Source organism: Hydra vulgaris, chromosome 08 (genome assembly GCF_038396675.1).
Source record: "Hydra vulgaris chromosome 08, alternate assembly HydraT2T_AEP".
Lineage (NCBI taxonomy): Eukaryota > Metazoa > Cnidaria > Hydrozoa > Anthoathecata > Hydridae > Hydra > Hydra vulgaris.
This window is the reverse complement of record NC_088927.1, coordinates 37,443,150-37,467,591: the sequence shown is the minus strand read 5'-3', so window position 1 is coordinate 37,467,591 and position 24,442 is coordinate 37,443,150. Positions and strand designations below refer to the sequence as shown.

The following is a 24,442-nucleotide window of genomic DNA, read 5'->3' as shown; positions in this document are numbered from 1 at the left end:
GGTGTTAGATAGGTTTTATAAGAATTAAGGGGTGTTGTAATTTTGTTAGCTAGATCAAGTCCAACATTTGTGAAATATGTATTAAACTCTTTGGATATTTCTTTAGGACAGAATATATCATTGTTATTTATATTGACTCGTTTGGGTAGCGAAGAAGTTTTATTTTTTCCTAGTATGCCATTAATTACAGCCCATGTTTTTTTAGTATCCAGCTTACAATTAGTAAATTGTTTACTGTAATAATTTTTTTTAAAAGATCGATATAAAAATAATTGTATGCTTTATAATTTTTTTCATTAGTTGTGCTTTTATTTTTAAGAAATTTATTATACAGTTTTTGTTTGGTTCTAGAGCATTTAATAAGTGTTTTATCCATCCATGGATTAGCAAGTGTTTTTGTTTTTATTTTTAATACTTCATTTGGACAAGCTTCATTAAAAATCTCTTGGAATTTGTCTAAAAATAAATTACATGCTTCATTTGCATTTTGACTTTTATAAACATCACTCCAATTCTCTAAATATAATTTGTTCGTAAGATTGTTTTTACTATGAGTTGAAAGGTTGCGTTTATTTATATATAAAATTTTGGGTTGATCATTTGGAATAACTTTTATATTTTTTATGGTAATGTATATTGGGAAATGGTCGCTAATATCCGTCTTAAATATTCCTGCCTCAAATGATGTTTCTAAGAGATTGTTAATAAAAATATTATCTATTGCAGTTGCAGAAGTTCTATTAACCCGAGTCGGTTTATTAATTACTGACAAAACATTGTACTTATATAACATGTCAAAAAAAGATTTTGTTTTTGGAAATTTCTGGTATGTTAGTGCATTCAAGTTTATATCCCCAAGGATAAATAATTTTTTTTTCTCGTTGTTTGTTTTTAAAATACTTTTTTCGATAAAGTCTTGAAATGATCTAATTTTACCACTAGGTGGTCGGTACACGCATCCAATTATACTATTTCATAATTGTTATTTGCTACACTTAATTGCTTTTTTATTATTATTTTTTTTTTATTTTTTTTATTTTTCGAAAGTTTTTGTTTACATTTGACGTAATATATATAAATTACATATTTTTTTCAAATACAAACAAGGCTTCTAAAAGAAGATCAAATGATCTTATCGTCAGAAGCCTTTTACAAAACAGAGTACATAAAGTATTATAAAAACGCCTTTTTACAATAAGAGAACGTAAAAAATTAACATAAAAATATTAAAATAGTACTTAGATAAATAGAAACAAATTGTCAACAAGTATAAAACAAAGATTGAACATACATTTCAAAATTATTATATATCATAAGACAAATTAAAAATATTCTAAGATATTTTCAATAGAGAGAATGAGATCTTTTAATTTAATTTTAAAAACAGAATAAGTTAGGGGTAAGCTGAAGTTAGGCAAAATAATTTTGTTCCAGAGATGAGCTGCACGATAAGTGATACAGAATTGATTGAACTTTGTTCGACAGAGTGGTCTATTTAAATAGTTATTATTCCTCATGTTAAACTTGCTTAAAGGTTTCAAAATAAAAAGGTCTTTAAAAATTAAAGGAGATAAATCATACTTCCACATATAAACAAAAGATAAATTTTTATATACGTTTAGTTTATAAACATTGAGGATTTTCATTTGATTGAAAAATATTGAGGAATTTGAGAACCGATCCGCAAAATTAATTACACGGATCGCATGTTTCTGACGGCGATGGAGACATTGTAACTTGCTTTGATCAGTACTACCCCAGGCAATAATTCCATAACTTATATAACTATGAATAAAAGAATAATAAAGTTTAGTTAAATTATTTTTATCTAAATGAGTACGCGCCTTATATAGAATTCCAATACTTTTTGAAACTTTCGAGCAGACATAGTTAATTTTTGGTAAATTTTGGGGTAGAGAACGTTTTTTGGAGAGTGGGTGGAAAAAAATCCATTTTGTTTTGTTAACATTTAATGTTAATTTGTTACTTTTAAACCAGATATGTTTTGAAGTTCTTTGTTCATAACGGAGAATAGTAGGTAGATGTCACTGTTAGATAGAAATAAGTTTATGTCATCAGCAAACATAATACTTAGAAATTTTAAATTGATACTTTTTAAGTACGTAAACACCCAGTCCTCCGCCTTTTTTATTGCTTCCTCGTGGTTGGCTAATTAGTTTGTAATTTGCCAAACTATAATTCGAATTCAACTCTAGAGGACTTTCTGAATCATGCCAAGTCTCTGACAGAGATATGACGTCGAACGAGTAATTTATATTAAATAAAAATTCTTTAAATTTTTCAAAATTTTGCCGCATGCTTCTTATGTTTAAGTGTAATACAGAAAATGAGTTTAAATCTTTTTTGATTTTAAATTCATAAGGATCAAAATATGGTGTTTTAATTAAACTCATTTGAGTTTCTAAAAAAATATTTAAGTTGTCATCAGAAAGATTGTTCAAAAGAATATCTTCAAAAGGATCATAATTTAATTTTTCAAAATCTAATTGGTCAAACACATTATTCGCCATTTTTGATAAAAAAAGGAAAAAAAGAAAAAATTTAAATAAGCAAAAAAAAGTTAAATAAATACTCATAAGAAAATAGTATATTAAGGACATAAAATACTTTCCTTTTCTTTCCAATCACGTACGATTAGTTTATCGTACGATATGCATGCAAATTTCCCCGACTCTCTTTCCACTTTCATTTTTTTACGCAAATTTTTTCGAATAAGGTTTGTTTCAGCGCAGAAGTCCTCGTTAATATATAAATTTTTTCCTTTTAAACTTGAAGATTTTTTGAGGATTGCGATTTTATCCTTGAAGTCCAATAATTTGAGAACTATAGTCCTCGGGTTTTTAGTGATCGTGTTACCAGTGCGATGCGCTCGCTCAATTTTTATATTTACCAAGCCAAGTTGCTCTTCAAACAAATTTAGAACCTTTGCCTCACTCACTTCCCAGGTTTCGTTTTCAGCTTCCTCTATTCCGTCTATCCTTAGATTATTTCTTCTTGCTCGGTCCTCTATTTCTCTTAATTTATTTTTTACATAAACAAAATCACTCTTACCTTTTATTTTTTCGGTTGTTTCTTTTTTTTTATCCACGACTGTAATGGCGTTCTTTATTTTATTTTCAAAAATTTCTTCATGGAAGTTTAAGCTTATTTTCAACTCTTCAACATCTTTTGATAATAATTTCAAAATACTTGTATTGTCATTATATAGCTTTTCAACTTTATCTAAACGTTCGTTTGTTATTTTTAAATTTGCGTTAATTATATTTACGAAATTTACTTCTTGTCTTTTAAGCATCGCTTCCATTTTTTTCTTAAATTCGTCCAACATATTCTTGATCATCTTTTTTATTTCCACGAGAGTAACTGTCATATTGATTAATTGTTAAATGTATATATATATATATTTTTACATTTGTATTTTTAATAACTTTTTTTTTTTTTTTACAACGTTGCAAAACACGTCCGTTCCGTTTAAAACCTCAAGCGGAAAAAAAGTTAATATTTAACTTAATTATAATTAAAGAAGATAAAGTAATTGCGGAATAAATAGAAGATAAAGTAATTTTGAATAAGAAGAAAAGTTTATATTTAAAGTAGTTCAACAAATACAAAATTTCTTAGAATATTCTTCAACAAATACAAAGTTTCTAAGAATTTTCTTCAATTGTTTGATTCTACTCTTGATAGCATTCTAAGAATGTCTTAAGATAGCATAACAATTATGAAAATAAAAATTCTGCAAGTCATAAGTGAGGTAAAGTTAGTTTTTGCTATTAAGTATGCATCTCTTAAACATAATTTCAATGTTCGTTCTTTTTTATAATTATTTTGAGAAATGACTCTAGATTATTTCTCAAATTTATTAAATAAATATTTTTTATATACACTCTAAAAACAATCCGTTAGAAAAAGCAACGGATTACTTTTTTCCGTTAAATTAACGAAGTAATTCGTAACCAAAAATCACAAAATTAACGGAGTAAAATAAACTATTAACGGATTCTTCGAAATTTCGTTAATTCAACGGATTAAATATTCAAATCCGTTGAAAAACAACTGAAGTTTTTGTTAAAAAGGGTTTCTATAAGAAATTATAGGAGCCGTTAAATACAGGAATGGCTCCCTATTTTGATTGGATGAGAAAATTTTGTTTCACAAAGTCCGAAAAACATTTTTTCTCGTTTACCGGATATCGTGACTTGTATATGTTATATATGGAACATGTATATGAAATGTTATGAATATATTCTTTAGATCGGAGCAAATATTTTGACCAATCAAATTAGGGAGCCATTCCTGTAAAAGTCTTAGATTTTAGGTTTTATTTACCTAAACTTTATTTACCGCTATTGTTTTTAATTTGTTTATAGTATTATAGTTTACTAACTTTGTTAATTTGTTTTTATGTTATTCTTAAGTAAAACATATACCGAGAGTGTTAAGTAAAACATGTACAGAGAGTAAAACATAACATTATATTTTTTGTTATACATTCAATGTGTAAATAAAAATTTTATTTATTTTTATTAACTAATTTTTATTTTATTAATTTTATAAATAATTAAATAATAAAAAATTTTATAATTTTATAACTGTATTTTATTAAAATACAGTGTTTTTTATTAACACATTGATTGTATAATAATATGTTTTGTTATTGTAAATGTATTATAATAGTATTATAATACATTTACAATAACAAAACATATTATTATACAGTCAACCTGCGTGTAACACACAGGGTAACTATTGTAAATGTATTATTAATACATTTACAATAGTTACCCTGTGTGTTACACGCAGGTTTGTAATAGGTAAATGTAATAGGTAAGTGTATTATAATACACTTACCTATTACATTTACCTGTTACATTATTGCATTTAATAATTAACCTGTGTGTAACACTCAGATTAATTATTATAAATGTATTATTATACATTTACAATAATTAACATGTATTATTATACATTTACAATAACAAAGCAACACAATTTTTTACACGCTACTACTAAGGCAATACTTTTACATTCTAAGCTATGGCAATAATTTCAATCAGAGGTTTGTTGGTTCAAAATAAAATTAAAAGTTAAATTGATATGCTTCATAAAATTATATTGTTTAACTAATGATTCTCTATTAAATTGTTTTATTAACTAATAAAGTTAAATACATGTAGGTCAAAAGTTAAAATTAAGTTTTTAAATGATGTAGTTTTCTATAACTAAATTTTATCTTACTATTAGGATGTCAACAAATATTATCTTACTGCCAAGAGAAGAGTTCTATAGAGTTTTCTATAGCTCAACTCTAAGTTATTCCAATAATGTGTCTACACTATACAATTTTTGCTTGAATTCAGTTTTCATTTATTCTGATCTGTCTTACCACAATTATTTGTTCCCCTACATTTTTTTTGCTGTTATTCCTTTGCCTCAGCTACTAGAATTTTAAGATCTTTGTTTTCTTTTATTGTCAAATTATGAAGCTCTTTGATTGATTTATATCTTAGCATCTGCAAATTTACTCAGATTCTTTATTACAAAGTTTTTTTGACAATAATTTACTAGTTTTACCAAGAATGGTCTTGAACAATGTTATACAATATTGTCTTTTTTACCAAGCTGGATCACTTTAATTATATTTTTCTTAACAATATGTGAAGTAGTTATAGTAAATATTTGAATACAAAATTACTCATCTTTTTGGTATGATTTATCTAATGAGGTAACGTTACTTTCTGATACTCTAAATAGTATTATGTTGTTTGGCCTTCAACTTTGTTTTGTAATCTCCTAATTTATGAGTTTACCTGCACCAGAAATCTTTTACAAAACCAATGTGTCTGGTTAAAAAGTAAAAAAGGAGAGGGTCTTAAAAAGCTCTGGGTGGGTGGGAAAATTTTCTGAAAATTAATAAATGCTCCTTGTGTATAAAGCAGTTGAAATACATTTTTTTATGAACTCATTGCTCACAAAATGTAACCTTCCTACACACTCCACAAGCCCATTTCCCAGATATTTTTGCTTGGTCATTCTTAACTGGATGACTAATGTCTTTATCATGTTAATCCTTAGCTCTTTTGTTTCAATTCCATCTTTTCAACACTGAAACTTTTCAACACTATATATTAATTCTCCTTCAACTACATAAATTAGTTTTTATGCTAAAATAAGTCTAAACTCTTTACAAATAGATTACAAGACGGTTATAAAAACCTAGGGTGTATCACTGAACAATGCTGCACACCAACCTTTACTTTCAAACTAACACTCTCTTTCTTTTGTTTTCATTTATGTTGTGATATTTTCATACGTAGTCATGAGAACTTTTTTAACATCTGAATATCATTAAACCCATCGCACAAGCTCTCATTGCACTTTTTCAACGTTAACAAGCAATAGGAGACTCTGAGCTCTATTAATAGCTCTGATTCTACTTCACTAAATTAAATTACCTTTGTATACAGCTTTTACTTTTTTTCGAATGAGGAAACCTACTTCAATAATATAATTGTTGTTACTTTATCAGCTTTATCTTAAACACACTTTTTTTTCTGAAAAAAACTTATAAAAAACACCAATAACACAATAGAGTGAGCTAATTGAAACTTAAAAGCTGTCATATTATTGATTGTGATCATGTTAAACAATATGCTAATTAGGTCTGTTGTTATTTTTATACTAAATAAAAATTCTTTCTTTATCTATGGGTGGGAATTTTAGAGGGGGGGGGTGTCTTATTAAGCTTAAGGTGGGTGGGAAAATTTCCCAAAAATTAACAAACGTCCCCCCTTTTTTTATCTAGGACTCGAGAGTATTTATAACTATAGAGCAAACATCTATTTTCATTTCTTTTTTTTTTTATAGACTTGTGTGTTTGTGTTAAGCTTGTATAAAATTTTACAAAGGTGTTGCCAATTTTTATGTATTCTTTATATGTTTATCTTTTAGAAGGTTACAAAGTAAAATTCAAAAGTAAGTGATAATTAAATCTATATAATTCACCCCAAACAGTTATACATGAAGTCTAAGATGCAGATGGTGAAGATTTGCTGCACGTCACATCAATCAGAGTAATGTTTGTGATTACATCAAACACCTTATTAGAGTCATGATTTAGTAAATCTTGATGAAAAAAACTGTTTGGTAAAAAGTCTTTTACCAAAAAAAAATCTCTGTTAAATTTAGAATTATTCAACTGTCTAAAAGATTACTTCTATAAAAAAAGTGTAGTGCATACATCTCGATGTGTTCTTTTTCATTAATTCTTTGTAAATAAGAAGTTAATTTGTCAATGCAATATATATCAAGTTTAGCCCATTTCAAAAAAGTGTGATTTTTTTAATAAAATGTAACACTAAGTAATCTAATGCTGAAAGTCCATAAAGTGCGCTTTGCCCATGCGCTTTGATCTTTAGAGTTGCCAAAATAAGGAAGTTTGTTTTATCATATATTATACTGCAGAAAAACAATAAAATTAAGGTAAATTGAAAATATTAATTGCTCTGGTTACCAGCGAAGTCAGAAGCGATTGCCATAAAAACAATGTCAAAAATTGCATGCTGTGTGCATGCAAGTGTTTGTTACCTAAATGAATTTATTTTTTCTGCAATTTATTTTTATGTTAAAATGCTAACGAAAATTAAATTCTTGTTGCTTTTTTAATATACACGAATTGTAAGAAGGAAAAAATTAAAAAGCGCATTTTCAACTTCCATCAACTAGAAAAAAAGTTGATATCAAAATTTTTAACCTTGATTATAGCCAGTTATGAATATATTTTTTTTTTCAATGAAATGATTAGGGGTCGTCCACAAATTACTTTACGCTATAAGGGGCAGGGGGTTTGGTGGTTTTGTGATGACTCGTACAAAACTTGCTTCTAAAGTGTTACGATTTTGAGACAAAGGTGGGGGGGGGGGGGGGAAAGGAGGGTTAAAAACGGTCAAAAATTGTGACGTATTTTATGGACGACCCCTTATCAAAAAACTACATTAGACTTTATATTCATTAGTTAACCGAAAAATTAAATTGACATTTAGTTTTGTAATTATTTGCATTATTCCAAGAAAAGTTTATTTTTCAAGTTTAAAAAAATAAAAATCATAAATAATGTAATAAAATTATTATTAGTGAATTTTTCAACTCAAGATATTAACTGTTCTAATTACTCAACAAAAAAAATCAGCAATCCTAATTTCAACAATGCTTTGGATTGCATAACTTCTAAAAGTTGTGTGAAAAATGATAAAAAAATAAAATTTGTGTACAACAAATTTTATTTTTTTATTTTTAAAAACACAGTTACAAAATAAAGTTAAAATTAGCTCATCAGTTTTTTAAATTTCCATATGAAAAACCATCTGAATGCAGAAACGAACAATGCATGCGACATCGTGATTTACATGCTCGCAAATGTTCTAGACATGCCAATTTGAAAAACTTTTTCGACCGTGCAAAGAGTACCTTGGATATGATATACCATAGGAATTTTTTTATGCTGAAGATTTGCAACCCGCTTTTTTTTAGCAAAAGCATTAAAAATTTTAAAAGCAGTAAGCTTAACCGCTTCGTATCTATCTCGTGCGCAATAAAACCAATTGGTTATTACCGTTAGTAAATCAGCAGTATAATGTGAAAATCATATGCATTTGTGCCATGCGTAGAATCAATACAAAAACACCATTTTTTCCAAACTGTTGCAGCATTTTTTTGTTGCTGTTCTGTTTGCATTATAATTATAAAGTCTGATTCTTTAAATGTATAACATGTATCTAACTCACCCTGTAGTTTATAATATAAAACAGGACTGTTTCCCTTCATTTGCCATTCTTTTAGCCAAATTGCAACACTGTCTTGATCATTGGCATGAAGTTGTATAGAAATAATGTTGAATGCTTTCTCTAGGTTTTTGATATTTTGACGCTGGGTTAAATGTAACCTGGATTGAACACAACTTGTTTCATCTCTAATATCATCTAGGATTCTATTTTTGGTTACACCCATTTTAAGTTTGCTAGCAATTTCTTGCCTTTGAAAACTTGATTGAGAAATATGTTGAATTTCATTTTTATGTCCATAGTGTGAATAACAAGCATTAACAATAACATGTCCATCTACGGTTTGGGTAACTTTAAGTGTGGACGTGCAATTTTTAGCAATTTTTCGAGTACCTATTAAGTAGATATTTGAGATCATACCCAGTAGGCACAGCGACGTGACAAAAACGTGAATTTCACGTTATTTTGGCACGTGACATTTAGGTGACTTTTTGTTCCCCATGAAATGACCAATTCACGTGATTTATGGACGTGTTTTCACGTTACTTTTGGCACGTGATATTTAGGTAACTTTTTGGTCCCCATGAACTGTCTAAAAGACGTGCTTTTTACGTTAATTTTGGCACGTAATATTTAAGTAATAATTATGCTTTATAAAAACGAAGTGTTTGGATTCGTGTAAAGAAAAAAAACTCATCGTCGAGGAAATATTTAATACGTATTAAATTACATGGTTTTATTAGTCAGTATATTAGTTCTTGACATAAACATTTTGAATTTGTAATAAAAGCTGCACTTTTGTTAAAATATCCTCCTTATATCCAATAAGTAATAAGTACAAAGTCATAGATCTGCAACTTACGAAGAGCACACTTCGATCCACAAAGAGCGCACTTCAAACTTAATCTAACGAATCAGTCGATATATTCTCCCATAAAAGCACGCTTCAAACATAATCTAACGAATCAGTCGATATTTTCTCCTATAAGAGTACGCATCAAACTTTATCTAATGAATCAGATTTAGCTGAAAGAAACGAATAAAATCTTAAATAATAATATGGTTATTTAATAACTATCTTAAATCACAAACTTTTAAAACAAATCTTACTTGGTAAGTTGCCAACCATTTTGGCAACAAGATTTTCTAATTGTTTTCTTTTATCTAAATCATTAAATAATTTTAAGAAAACAATACTACATACAATGTAGAAAAATAAAAAAAGTCATTTGCCTTCTAATTTTATACTCTTATTGCTAAAAAATAAATAAGGATTTAATAAAAAAAGACATAACAAAAAAGTCGACAGATAAATAAAAAAAAGAAGTACAAAATAAAAAATACAAGTCTAAAAAAATATTGTTTATCTAATATATCTATATCTAATATCTGTCTATAGATAAATATATATCTATATATAAAGTTAATAACTGATGGGCGTGATTAGAAAAAGACCTGTACTCACCTTATGTGATAACATCTGATTAAATAATTTGTTTTCTTTGTTTTCCATCTTCTTATATTTGCACTTGTTTCTGCATTAACTTGTTCATACATTAACTCACTAGATGCAAAGGTTACAGCCCACGAAGTTGCTTTAAATGAGTAATCTACAAAGTTTTGAACATTAAATGTAATTTTAGAATGCACACAGAAAAATTATAACAATTTAAAAAAATGTAATAGTTACCACATAACCTCACAACATTATAGTGGGGATTTTATATCATGATTTTCCTACCCATGGTGAGATTTTCACCTTGAGGCTCCTTTTGCTGTGGAAACATTCACCACGGCTAAGGTGCCTCATCTACCCCTAATTATATATAATATATTAAGTATAAAACTAAAAGTATGTATAATAAAGTATTGTCAAATTAGGTCACCAATAAATACCGAGTACTAAAAATTCAACTCAGAACCAAGTTACATTCTCCAACAAGATATGAACTAAATTAAATTCTTGCTACAGGGTGCGATCACAAAAGAAGACGAAGAGAGGGAAAAGTGAATTTTCTCAAACTTTAAAAGTTAAAAGGTTATTGTGTCTTACTACAGAATGATATTCCTAGGCAATAACATAACAATACCATTGGATCTTCCTAGTCAATAATATTTTATACAGAACTTATCATTTGTCATGTAGTTTAATAAATTTAATAATAAAAAAGCTATAATAACTTATTTATTATTAAATTAATTACATCGACAAATTTGACTGTCTAAAATATTATATAATAGGGTAGAAAAAAAAGTATACCTTGTATTAGGGTTTGATCTTTTGCATGTTGCAATATGAGAATTATCTGCCATAACGTTACACGATTTTGAACTAAGCTTTTTAATATATTTATTAAACCTAAATTGACAAAAAATTGATATAAAATAATATAATATGTTTAGATAAAATATTATATATGTGACATTTTATTTTTGTCAAAAATGCATTGCGATGTTATAAGATATCTTATACCCTGATATATCTTATACCCTGATTTTTTTATTATTATAAAACTACAATGCAAAATAATTATATTATTATAAAAGTATAATAAAAAGTAATTACAATAATGAATATATAAACTATATATTTCATATAATCATTATATTTAAAAAATTCGGAAAATTGTTTGCGGAAAATATCCTGAAAAAATTCAGAATATTTTCCCCCTAATTTTTCCCTTAATTTTGCATTCAGCCAAGTTGATGACAATAATATATACTTTAACTTGCATGTATGGAAAACTTTTCGGATATTTGGAAAAAGATATATTTCAGAAAAATATCCGGTATTCCGGAAATATCCCAAAAAAATATTTCCTGAAACTATATTATAAAAAAATAGTAAATAAAATAAGCAATATCTTTCCAAGTTTCTAACCATAGGTTTTTATTGAGAATAAAAAAAGTTCCAAAATACACAATATTTTGGCAACGTAACTTTCATGCTTCAATCAAGTAAAATTGTAACCTGGACGAGGTCACCTAAAATATACATGATTGAAACGTGAAGAAGGAAACTGGGTAAGGGCATGCATCAAACTTTATCTAATGAATAAGTCGATATTTTTTCCAATAATAGCTAGCGACACCAAATTTAGCTAAAAAGAAACAAATAAAAACTTAAATAATAATATGATTATTAAATAATTATCTTAAATCACATATTTTTAACACAAGTCTTACATGGTGAGTCGCCAACTGTTTTGGCAACAAGATTTTCTAGTGTTGCTATTTCTTTGATCTAAATCATGAAACAATTTTTAAAAAAAGCAATGCTATATTTGAGAGAAACTTGCTTTACATATTAGAAGGTTGTCAACATTGAAAGATAAGTATAATGCATTTCAAATACAATAGCGTCATAATCATCTTTTTGTGGGGGAAACATTGAACAAATCCGCGTTAATAACCTGTTTTATATTGTACATTAGGGGTATGACTAAAAAATTTTTTTAAGAATTTTTAATTCCCCCTGTCACCATGAGTGGAGAAGTTATATTTATAAACAGAAAATATAAGTTTTTAATGTTAATTTTTGAAAAAGATTACCCCCTAAGCTGAAAATAATTTTTCCTATCTTTTTAATGTTATCCTAATAAGTTATAAATATTGCTAAAAATGGTCTTGCTTCAGACAAGAATAAGAAAGTTTGGGAATCAAATTTAGTGAGATTTGAAAAAGCTAAGACTTCAAGAATATGTGCTATTGTTAAAAGTATTAGTGAAATGAATAAAATGTCTTCAGAACAGCATATTATTGATTAATTTAAAAGTTTCTCATCAAATGTTAAAAGCAGAAAGGAGAGAGTTGGCTAAAGAAATTGAACTAATATGGAGAAAGCTGAATATTCCAATTTTACAAGGTAAATCACCATCAGAAAGAAAAATAGAAAATGTATTGAAAACACTTGACAAAAATAGTCGAAAACCTGGAACTCAAAATTTTACCCGATTGTTTAACAAAACTGATGAGAAAGGTGAGTTGTTGTGTCAGGAAGATAAAGAGTTTTATGGTCTGCAAATGTCAATAAATGGAAGAGTTGGAAATTGTGCCACGATTGAAGATACTGAAGGTATTCATCCAAGAAAACTGGTGTTGATAAAGAAACAAATGTTCAAAAAACAAATCAGCCAAGACTGAGATTTCAATGAATCAGCTAGTGAAGGAGGTTATTCAGTAACTGAAGAGCAGTGTTCCAGCAGTGATACCGAAGCTAAAGATGTCGAAAGTTTGTCGTCATCATCATATAAAAGATAAAAAACAAATTTGTCTGTAAATTTGGTGATTTCTGCAAAGATTAGTACCAAAAAAGCACATAAAGTCTGCAAAACTTTATCAAAAAATGGAATTTCTATTCCTACTCCAACTCATAGTGGTGTCTACAAAGATGTCGGGAAAGAAGGAGAAAAGTTGAAAGCAAATTATATGGAGAACTTAAAAAATGAAAAGCGGTCTTTACACTTTGATGGAAAACACATAGAGAAAATGGAACATCAAGTAGTTGTTTTTAAATATGAAAAGAAAGAGGTTAGACTTGCTGTTCTTGAGCTGATGAATGGAAAAGGTGAAACAATATTTAATGGGATAAAACTTGTGCTGGATGAATATGAGCTGTGGCTAGCCATAAAAATGGTTGTATCTGATACAACATATGTAAATATCGGAACAAGAATTGGTGTAGTAACACTGTCACAGAAACATTTCAAAACCATTGGACTAGAAAAACCTTCTTTTTTAGGATGCCACCACCATATTTTACATGTCATGAATAATCTTTTTGAAAGATCAACAACAAAACCAAATCTTCATTACCCATATGTGACAAGATTACGGTAAGAGTACAAGAACCCGAAGTTATTACTTTAGAATACTGGAGATCCTTTGACAAAAGTGAATTGGGTAGGCTGGCGAGATGACATGGACTTCCTGTATCACTTAATAGCTTGTTATAAAAAGTTCAAAAGCACAGGTACCTTTCCAAAAGTGAATTTCAAATCACATCCTGCTATAAGCAATTCAAGATGGAACTTGAGAGTAATTTTTGTTCTACTTGCTTACATTCTAATACCAGACTATCAAGAATCGAAATCTGCTCAAGCAGCATGCAACTTCATCTGTGGTTCATGGGGTGATATATGGTTTGGTGATCACTACTTCAATCCTGCAGATTTTGTTCATCTATTAGAACCATGCAATGAGCATCCAAAAGCATTAAAATTGTTGAAGACATTTTGGTCCAGAGAGCCAACACCAATTCCAACACAAGGGTCAAATATATGTGCAGAACATGCAGTAAAAGTGATGCAAGATTTAGTGCCTTTATGTCATAGCATAGAAAAACTTAACATTAAATACTTATTGTCAAATACACTGTAAAATAATTTTAATTATTCATGTTTATTGGTTTTCTATAAAGTACTGGAACATGTGTTGCAAAATTACATTTCTTATATTCCATAAATCTTGTTTTTAAATGGAGGGGGGGGGGGGGAATACAATTCAAATATATATATTAATCATATAATATTTAAATAATTTCAAAAAATGAAATAAATAAGTATTAACCTTTTTTAACAAGTAAAGCACAAGATCAAGATGTCATATATTACAAAAAGATAAAGTATATAATAATAATATATACATATATCAATAATAAATAACATAACACATTTGTTTATTGATATTATCTTGGATAAATTCTTTAACCTTGTTGTTAAAAACCAAATAATAGAAGAAAATCTATTTTTGGTTTTTATCTAATCGACTCTTGAGCAATAATGTATGCAGAAGTTCTACAGACATTATTATTGCTCAAGAATCAAGAATAAGTTCTGCTAGAACTTATAATTTGTCCATGTAGCTTACTTAATTTGATATTAAATTTGTTTTAACATAACTTATTTTGTACTAAATTAAGTAAGCAAAATGGACAAATTCACCAGTCTAAAATATTATATCATAAAGTAGAAAAAAAGCATACCTTGTAATTGAGTTTAATCTTATTTGTGTGGCAAATAGGGACGCTTGGTACTAATTTATTTAACTTAATTTGATGTAATTTGGATATTAGATATTACAACTTAAAATATATTGGACTATTTAGTTCTGTTTTAAATGCATTGCGTTATAAGATATTATATAGACCAAATTTTTTTTTTTAACTTTGATTAAACTACAATAAAAAATTAATTATATCATCATAACAGTAAAATAAATATAACTAATATAATGAATACAAAAACTATACTATAAAAAAATAAATAATAAAATAAAAAATATTATTTCATATTTCTTATCACAGGTTTTTATTAAGAATAAAAATAGTTTCGTTAGGCGCGATATTTTGGCACGTAACTTTCACGTAAAATAGTAACCTGGACAAAGTCACCTAAAATAAACGTGATTGAAACGTGAGTAAAACGTTGCGTGCCTACTGGGTATAGATTAAAATAATATTCGTATATCATATATATATAATACATAAAACTCTAAATATAGTAAAGATAATCATCATCTGTATAATTTTAAAAGATTTTTAAAACAAAGTGACCTATAGCACACAAAAACTAAACATGTTTAAGAGTTTTTAGATATTTACATTAGGTGTTCTAATATTGTTTGAAATAAATAATGTATTTAACAAAAATTTAATAAGAAAGTGGTCACTGAATTAAGTCTTATAACAGTAATTAGATAAACAATGCTAATAAATTAAAATTTGTGGCAAATACAAATATTTTTCTTCTTCTAAATATCGCTATTTACTTGATACATACCACTACTTTTAACTAGTCTTTTCTTCGCAATGCATTTATAAAATTCACTTCTGTAGCATTGATAGTATGATACTTTCCTACCATCTTTATCAATCTTTTCACCAGAAGGTAAAACATATTGTGTTGCATTATTACTTTCAATATCTGATTTCCACATTTCAAATTCTAAAAAATTATTTACAAAAATCAAATAATCACTACAAGACAAAAAAGGAGAAAATGAATTTGAAAACAATTATCATTGTGTAACAACTTATATAAAAAAAATTCATAACATCAACAGGAACTGGACTAAAACATAGGCAATAAATATTTTTTAGAACCTATTCATGTTAGTAATTATGTTTGAAATTATTACAAATTCAAAATCATTTTCACAACACATAATCACTAACATATTAAAAAAATAATAAAGCAAGAATACAAAAATTTGTATGCAAAATAAATGGCCCTTTTACTCTAAACTATATTTAAATAAAACATTATTTACTTTTAAAAACATTAAAGCATTACCTCGATAATTAGCAAACGATAATTTTTCTTTAAGAAAGGTATAAAAATGAACTGCAGATAAATGTTTTCTTAAATCCTTAATTCGCCTACATTTAAATCCACATTGAAGACAAAAAGAATTTCCTGATTGGATATTTTCTTGTGCTTCATCAATTGATTTGTGTTTATTTTTCATATGCCGCAGCATGTTTTTTTTTTGGGTGAAAGAGATAGTGCAAATTGCGCATTTTAAAGATAAAAAATTGGTATTTTTTACATTGGCCATATTCTTTTTATTTATGTTGGATTCGAAAACATTTGTATATATGGCATCTTCATCAGAATCAGTATCACATACTTCAAAACTGGTGGAAACTTCACGCACAATAGTGGTAGGAACAACAAAATCAAGATTTATTTCTTTTGAGATAAACCATGACATTAAAACTAATCTTAAATATTTAGAATATTTAGTAGGGTCTTTTAGAAAATTGTAATTATTGTTCTCTATTTGACCGTTATTTATCATACAGTTAAAGTAGTCATATTTTAAGCAAGAGATTGCACATACTATTATGGTAATAACTCCACAAATATTTCCACATGTCTGCATGGGATAATTTTCTTTGCAAAAAGAACTGCATTTTTTAACTCCATTCATGTGTGTCTTTGGATCATGACAATAAGTGATATTAAAGCTTTCGCTTATGTGATACAATTTTCTGATTAATAATTTAACTTTAGTTAAAAAATCATCTGGAGCTGTCCATCCTAAAGAATCTCCATAGTAAAAATTACCTTCAATACTATTATAAACTGCAAGTGTCCAGTGGCAACCTGCATTTAAATCTGTGCCAGAAAATGTTTTCTCATTGTTTCCTCCAACATTTATAATAAAGATCAGCTTTTCAGGGACAACAGTTATTCTTGATACATAATGCTCAATATTTCCAAAAAAGTTAAAATAAATTACCTTTGAATGGCCTTGAATAGAGTTTAAAATGCTAGAAATTTGCAGCATATGATCTGATGAAAGCCATCTAGCACAACATAACTCAGCCAAAGTATTAGGGTTCATCCCATATTCTGATATTTTTTTGTTAGCTGGCCTTCTAAAAAGCACTTCTTTGAATTTTTCTATTAAATTTTGAGAAAATAATGGAAAGATACTGATTGATTTTGGTACTAACTTTGGAGAATTAAACCATGTTAACTCTTGATCAACTGCTAGCTTCATTTCTTGAACCCTATGAAGAGCTATTAGATGCTGAACACTTTCATACATGAACTTTCCTAGATTGCATTCTATATAATGGATTCCACTCGCAATATTATTGCGCATAGATAGTTCAGTGGACCATTTCATTAACTGATGTTTAGGTGGTAAACTTTTAAGAGAAAATACATCATCAGTTATATCCACAGGAGACTGGCTTGTTTTGATAGAATAATCTTGAACAGATTTAATAAACTGTTTCTGTGACTCGTAAGCATTATGTCGATTATAATTGTTGATCGTAAGGTGATTAAGCTTTAACTTGTTTGAAGACAAGCTAGCAGATGCCTAAACAAAAGTTATGTCTTTTAGAAGAAGAAAAATTGCATTATCTTTAATGAAATAAAACTGTACTAAACCTCACCATCGTTATTGGGTATTAGAAACTAGAATCTAGTAGCGAGTTCTATCGCATTTATATTGTACATATATTATATATATATAAGTATATTTATACAAAGGCATAAACTTTTTTTAAATACGGCAACGAGAAAAAATTGTTTTTCGGACTAAGGAAAGCAATCTTTTTTCGTCCAATCAAAATAGGGAGCCATTCCTGTATTTAACGATTAGTGAAATTATGAAGTGCATTCTCTGTAGATTATTTTTTTAAGTCTTGTTTGTTTGATTTATATTTGTCAAGTTCTTTATTTATAAATGATAAATTTTTAAAAGGCGATCTTCTTAAACCATATTTAAATTGTAGATAAAGGTTTGTTGCAGTAAGCTTAATTTGCCATTTTTTAAATAGCTTCACATTTTGACTAAATGTGATGCTATTTTAAAAAAGCACAATTTTAATTGTGTTTATCCATTTTCTTTTTTTACTAAATTTTAGTAGAGAAAGCAAATGGATAAACGCAGTTTAAGTTACACTCTGTTATTTGTAATTTCGAAGGTTGTTAAACTTATTTTAAATTTTCTATATTAAGCATTGAATATATTTTTAATTTTTTTATATGATAAACTAAAGGGTTAAATGAACAATTATTTCTATAATTAAGACTACATGACTTGTATATATCCTTGTGTAATTCTCTATTTTAAACGTGACATGTAGTAATTTACGGTATAAATTTAAATCAGTTATAAAATTAAAAATGTTAACATTTCTTTTGATGCCATCAAAAGACCCATCAATGATGAGTATCATTATTTAGGTTAGTTGCAGCTATGTTTACATAGAGCTAGTTTATATGATTTTATAATTTGCAATTTTAGACATGTGGTATGCAAAATTACACTGTAAGTTTCATCAGTTGTAAAATGTTTACTTGCATTTTTTTTATGGGTGTTTATTTAGGCTAGTTATAGCAAAGTTTATAAAGGGATTGTTTTAATTTTTATATTTAAGTTTGTATATGCTTTTATGATTTGCTATTTTAGACATGTGTTATGCTATATCACACTGTAAGTTTAAATTAGTTGTAAAACTATTATTATTTTTTTACTTGCAATTTTTTTATATTAGTTGCAACTAAGTTCATATATTGTTTGTTTATTTTTGTATAGAACTTGCTACTTTATACATGGTTTATTCAGGCATGAGGTATAATTATTTAAACTAGTTGCAGCTAAGTTTACATATAATTTGTTTATATGCTTTTATGATTGACTATTTTAAGCATGCGACATGCAATATCACACTGTAAGTTTCATCAGTTGTAAAATGTTTACTTGCATTTTTTTTATGAGTATTTATTTAGGCTAGTTACAGCAAAGTTTATATGAGCCCCTGAGATGCATAGTGGTATAAGTCACTCATATCTAGTTTTGAAAAGTCTGACTAATATCACTATGGCTGTGAACAAAAACAACTGTTTAGTGAGGAGCATAACAAAAAACAGTTCTAGCATCATTATCAATATCATTAGAGATATACCACTTTGCCATGTAATAGAATAAACAAAATGCTAGCAATTAATGGAAATAACTCAAAATATTGAAAAAAGTGACTTATACCACCATGCATCTCATGGGTTCATATATGGGTTGTTATAATTTATATATTTAAGTTTGTATATGCTTTTATAATTTGCTATTTTAGTCACAGGTCATGCTGTATCACACGGTAAGTTTAAATTAGTTGTAAATCTATTTTTATTTTTTTTTACTTGCAATTTTTTTATGTCAGTTGCAACTAAGTTTATATATTGCTTGTTTATATTTGTATTAAACTTGCTACTTTAGACATGGTTCATTCAGGCACGAGGTATCAAATTTAAATATTTACTTGGATTTATTTTAATGGGTATATTTGTTTAAACTAGTTGCAGCTAAGTTTAGATATAATTTGTTTATATGCTTTTATAATTTTAGGCACGTGACATGCAATATCACACTGTAAGTTTGATCAGTTATAAAATGTTTACTTGCATTTTTTTCTATGGGTGTTTATTTAGGCTAGTTACAGCAAAGATTATATATGGATTGTTATAATTTGTATATTTAAGTTTGTATATGCTTTTATAATTTGCTATTTTAGATACGTGTCATGCTCTATCACACAGTAAGTTTAAATTAGTTGAAAAACTATTTTTTTTTTATTGCAATTTTTTTATGTTAGTTACAAATAAGTTTATATATTGCTTGTTTATATTTGTATAGAACTTGCTACTTACTACTAGACATGTGGTATTCAGGCATGAGGTATCAAGTTTAAATTCTAATATTAATACTTTTAACGTGTTTATTATTATTAAATAAAATTTAGTTTAATACATTGAAATGTAGAACTAATAAAATTACATAATTTTTATTTGCAATTTAGAAATAAAAAGTTAGCAACAAATGTTTCTTTCAGGGTTATTAGTAAAAATTTACCAATTTGTGTTATGGTATATCATTTATATTCAATATTTTCTTTATTGTATTTTAAGGTTTGTTTATCTTTAAATAACCGACAACAGGTTGCTGGAATTGAAATGTGCACACACATGAATTTACAACAGTATTAAAAATTGAAATCTAGAATAGTAACAATTGTATACATGTCTGTGTTTTTTATATAAATGTTTTTTGACCTTGAAAATAATAACTGTATTATTAAAATATATATTAAGAAACTTTTTATAATTTTAAATTTTTTAATTTTTGTTGTAATAGAAAGTTTCTATATTGAATTATATTATTATAAATATTTAATTAGTTTTCAGTTAAAAAGTTAAAACGTTTTTAAAGCTTGCTAAAACATCTCTCCCGATCAAGTTAGTTAGTATAAGTAGTACTGCTTGTATCAGATGTTGAATATCATAATAAAATAATCTATATACTAAAAATAAGGACTATTTTGTGATGAAATCTCAATTTTATCTGGCTTAATTCCTTTCTAATTCTAATGAAGGGAATAATAAACTATTCAATTCAATGACGTAGTAAATTCTTTATTTTACCAAAACAGCAAAAGCCGCCCAGCGTAATAATTCCTTTATTTTAACGAATTGTTTGTTGCACGAACGGAATAAATCCGTAATTTCAACGGATTTTTATCGACGAACTTCAATCCGTTAAAATTTTAATCCGTTAACATAACGGAAAACCCGTTGGTGCAATAGCGACAGATGCAGTTCGTTGTATATAACGGATTTTTTCTTAGAGTGTACTTAATTGTGTTATATTAAATCAATATGAAAAGCAAATATTGGATATTTCATTTCTAAATATATTTTGAAAAAATTTAAAGTGGGAAGGCCCCTTTACTTTTTTGGCGGGGGAGCGGGGGCAAATTTATAGTTACGCCACTGCATTAATACCAAATATGTTATACGTTTAAATGAAAAAACTTACACATATTGTAATTGAGAAAACTTGTATTTTTGTTCGGGAAAACGTGTACTATGCCTTAGTTGCAATGAGTTACCTAACAACTTCTCATCTTAATTGCGTAATGAATCTCGTATGAAATCATAGACAATGATTGTTGCCATTGTTTGAATAAAGTTAAAGGTCAGCAAACTATATAAAATACATGACATAAGTTATAGATTTTTTTTTTCATTTTCATTATAAAGTAGTTTATTTTTTAATTTTTTTTCTAACGTGCGATTATACTATATATTCATATAGGCTACCCCAAAAAGCGTCAAATTTTCAGAAAGTTTATTTTGTATCGGCCTGTTGTTTTATATATATCGATCTGTAGCATTTATTGATATGTTCAACTTGTTTGCAGTAAGAACATGAGAACGATTTACTTTTAACTTGAGGCAAACTAATGGAAAAATCGTCGACCGTTTTTGGAAGAAAATGATAATAACTTAAACCAAGCACAAACAATTTATTAAAAATCAATTTTAAAAATTGAATTTTATCTAAAAAATTTTTTATAAAAACTATGTGAGATGGATAAAAGTATATTAGTAACTGTAAAAAAACTTTAAAACGTACGTGGTTCAAATTAAATTATTCATAACAAAAATTTTATTTAGTTTATATTAGGTAACCAAAAAAGTTCGTGCGGTTTTTGGTAATTGAATTGTTTTTAGCATTTTTTACAACACCCACATCGCACAAGGCAAGTAGCTTTGTTGCGTAATAGAACGCGTGTGTCACGCGCAGTTGCTGCATATATAGTGTAGGCTTGTAACGAGCTTACAGGAAAGGTTTTGTGTAAAGAAAGGATGGCAACCCAACCAACGATGATTCGATCTTGCTTACTTTACGAGTTCAAACTTGGAAGGAATGCAACACAAGCGGCCAAAAACATCTGCACAGCATTTGGAGAAGGTACAGTAAGTGAACGCACAGCACAGAAGTGGTTTCAGCGATTCTCTTCGGGAGATGAGTCCATCGAAGACCTGCCGCGTTCTGGACGCCCATTGTTGGTTGATGAGGATAAACTGAAGGACGCTGTCGAGTCTGACTCCAGCCAAACTTGCCAAGAACTTGCAGTGAGTGTTGAAACCATCCGCCTTCATCTGCATGCGATTGGGAAAGCGTGGAAGCTGAGTCGGTGGGTTCCGCACAAATTGTCGATCGACAACAAGAAGCAACGGCTTACGATCTGCACATCACTCTTATCACGCCACAATGTTGAGCCTTTTCTTGATCGTTTATTGACATGCGACGAAAAATGGATTGTGTACAATAATACCAAGCGTTGCTACCATTGATTGTCCCCCGATGACCCCATCCCAAAGACACCCAAGCCCAATCTCCACGAGCGGAAGGTTTTGCTCTGCATTTGGTGGACTACAGCTGGTGTGGTGCATTACGAGCTGCTCCCAACAGGCCAAACCATTACTGGACTGGTCTACTCAGCACAGCTGCAACGAGTTCACGACCTGTTGCTTGTAAAGCAGCCTGCACTGCTGCACAGGAAAGGAGTTCTGCTTCTCCACGACAACGCGAGACCGCACACCGCTCGCGTGACTCAGGACAAGCTCCAAAGCCTTGGTTGGGAGAGTTTGCCTCATCCACCATACTCGCCAGACCTCTCCCCTACTGATTTCCATTTTTTCCTTTCCCTGGGAAATCATTTAAAAGGACAGCAGTTCCGAGACCAGGACGCGGTTGAAATGGAGTTGAAAGCTTTTATAGACTCAAAGGACCGAGAATTTTTTAGAAGTGGAATAAATAAGCTTGTTTTACGTTGGGAAAAGGTTTTAGATGCTAATGGTGACTATTTTGATGAATAAATGTACTTACTTTTGTCGTTTTGTGTGTTTTTATTATATACGGAAAAACCGCACGAACTTTTTTGGTTACCTGATATTTACTAAACTGAAAAGATACCAAGAGTACAAATTTACTGAAATTCTGTCACTACTGCTCAGTGTCAGAGAATAATCGGTAACCAATAACACAAAGCAGTAATAACTTTGTTCACCATACTATGTATAAAAAGTAAGAAACAACATTTACTGGCATGCCGAAAAGTTAATAATCCATTTCAAAAAAATTGTCAACAGAAAATTGTACATCTCCAAAGGAGAAAACTTTTCACAACAGGTCCAAAGAAGAGTTGATACCTTTTCCACATATTAAAAATTGCTTTTTTGCAACTATCAAAAACGAAATTAAAAAAAAACACTTGATATGTATTGCAAGATAATCAAGCTATTAAAAAAACAAACCGTTTCATTTTTTCTCTGACAAACTTTAATGTCAAATGTCTCTGTAACTAGAAACTAAGACCTGGTACTTTTGTGCACCCACTACTGTGCAGCGTATCGAATTTGATTTTTTTCCGCCGAATTAAATATAAAATGATATATATATATATATATATATACTAGCATGAGTTACCCGGCGTTGCCCGGGCCAATATTTAAACTGGCTTACCTGATATCTGTACACAAAAATGGTCCCAAAAAATGGTCCCCTCTGATCCCGGGGTCAGGGGGGCCCATTTTTGGGCCCCCTTGACCCCGGGGGTTGGGGTACGGGGTCAAAACCCAGCTAAGAACCTTCTCCTCCTCGAGGACTACCCCCATGCCAAATTTCATCGAGATCGGTCGGGCGGTTTGGATTTCTATACAGAACAAACAAACAAACACACACACACACATTGCCCTTTATATATATAGATAGATAGAAGACAAACAAACAAACACACACAAACACACATTGCCCTTTATATATATAGCTGGAGTTACCCGGCGTTGCCCGGGCCAATATTTAAACTGGCTTACCTGATATCTGTACACAAAAATGGGCCCAAAAATGGGCCTAAAAAATCGGCCCAAAAAATGGTCCCCCCTGACCCCGGGGTCAGGGGGGCCCATTTTTGGGCCCCCTTGACCCCGGGGATCGGGGTACGGGGTCAAAACCCAGCTAAGAACCTTCTCCCCCTCGAGGACTACCCTCATGCCAAATTTCATCGAGATCGGTCCGGCGGTTTGGATTTCTATAGAGAACAAACAAACAAACACACACACACACACATTGCCTTTTATATATATAGAAGATATATATATATATATATTATATATATATATATATATATATATATATATATATATATATATATATATATATATATATATATATATATATATACATATACATATATACATATATATATCTATGTAAATTATGTTAGTGTATTTTACAAATAGAGTGCTCAATGTTCTTAAAGAACAGAGCAATAATAA

At 28.7% G+C, this 24,442-nt stretch overlaps 3 protein-coding genes and 1 long non-coding RNA gene across 4 annotated transcripts; 1 reads left to right on the top strand and 3 right to left on the bottom strand.

Moving 5' to 3' along the window:
• Positions 1-2,611: 2,611 nt before the first annotated feature.
• LOC136083282 (uncharacterized) lies at positions 2,612-3,391 on the bottom strand. Its single transcript, XM_065802684.1, has one exon. The coding sequence runs from the start codon at positions 3,389-3,391 to the stop codon at positions 2,612-2,614; it is 780 nt and encodes a 259-aa protein (XP_065658756.1).
• A 6,106-nt stretch (positions 3,392-9,497) lies between these two features.
• On the bottom strand, positions 9,498-11,222 carry LOC136083809 (uncharacterized). Its single transcript, XR_010640113.1, has 4 exons — positions 11,062-11,222; positions 10,267-10,411; positions 9,912-9,965; positions 9,498-9,827 (listed from the first exon to the last, which is right to left on the bottom strand). It is a non-coding gene; the product is annotated as an uncharacterized LOC136083809 (long non-coding RNA).
• A 4,318-nt stretch (positions 11,223-15,540) lies between these two features.
• On the bottom strand, positions 15,541-17,831 carry LOC136083808 (uncharacterized). The gene is made up of 3 exons (XM_065803626.1): positions 17,713-17,831; positions 16,094-17,636; positions 15,541-15,745 (listed from the first exon to the last, which is right to left on the bottom strand). Exons 1-3 carry the CDS (start codon positions 17,713-17,715, stop codon positions 15,552-15,554), a joined length of 1,740 nt encoding a protein of 579 aa, XP_065659698.1. The 5' UTR covers positions 17,716-17,831; the 3' UTR covers positions 15,541-15,551.
• Positions 17,832-21,967: 4,136 nt separating this feature from the next.
• On the top strand, positions 21,968-22,459 carry LOC136083281 (histone-lysine N-methyltransferase SETMAR-like). The gene has a single exon (XM_065802683.1). It carries the CDS (start codon positions 21,968-21,970, stop codon positions 22,457-22,459), a length of 492 nt encoding a protein of 163 aa, XP_065658755.1.
• Positions 22,460-24,442: the final 1,983 nt, after the last annotated feature.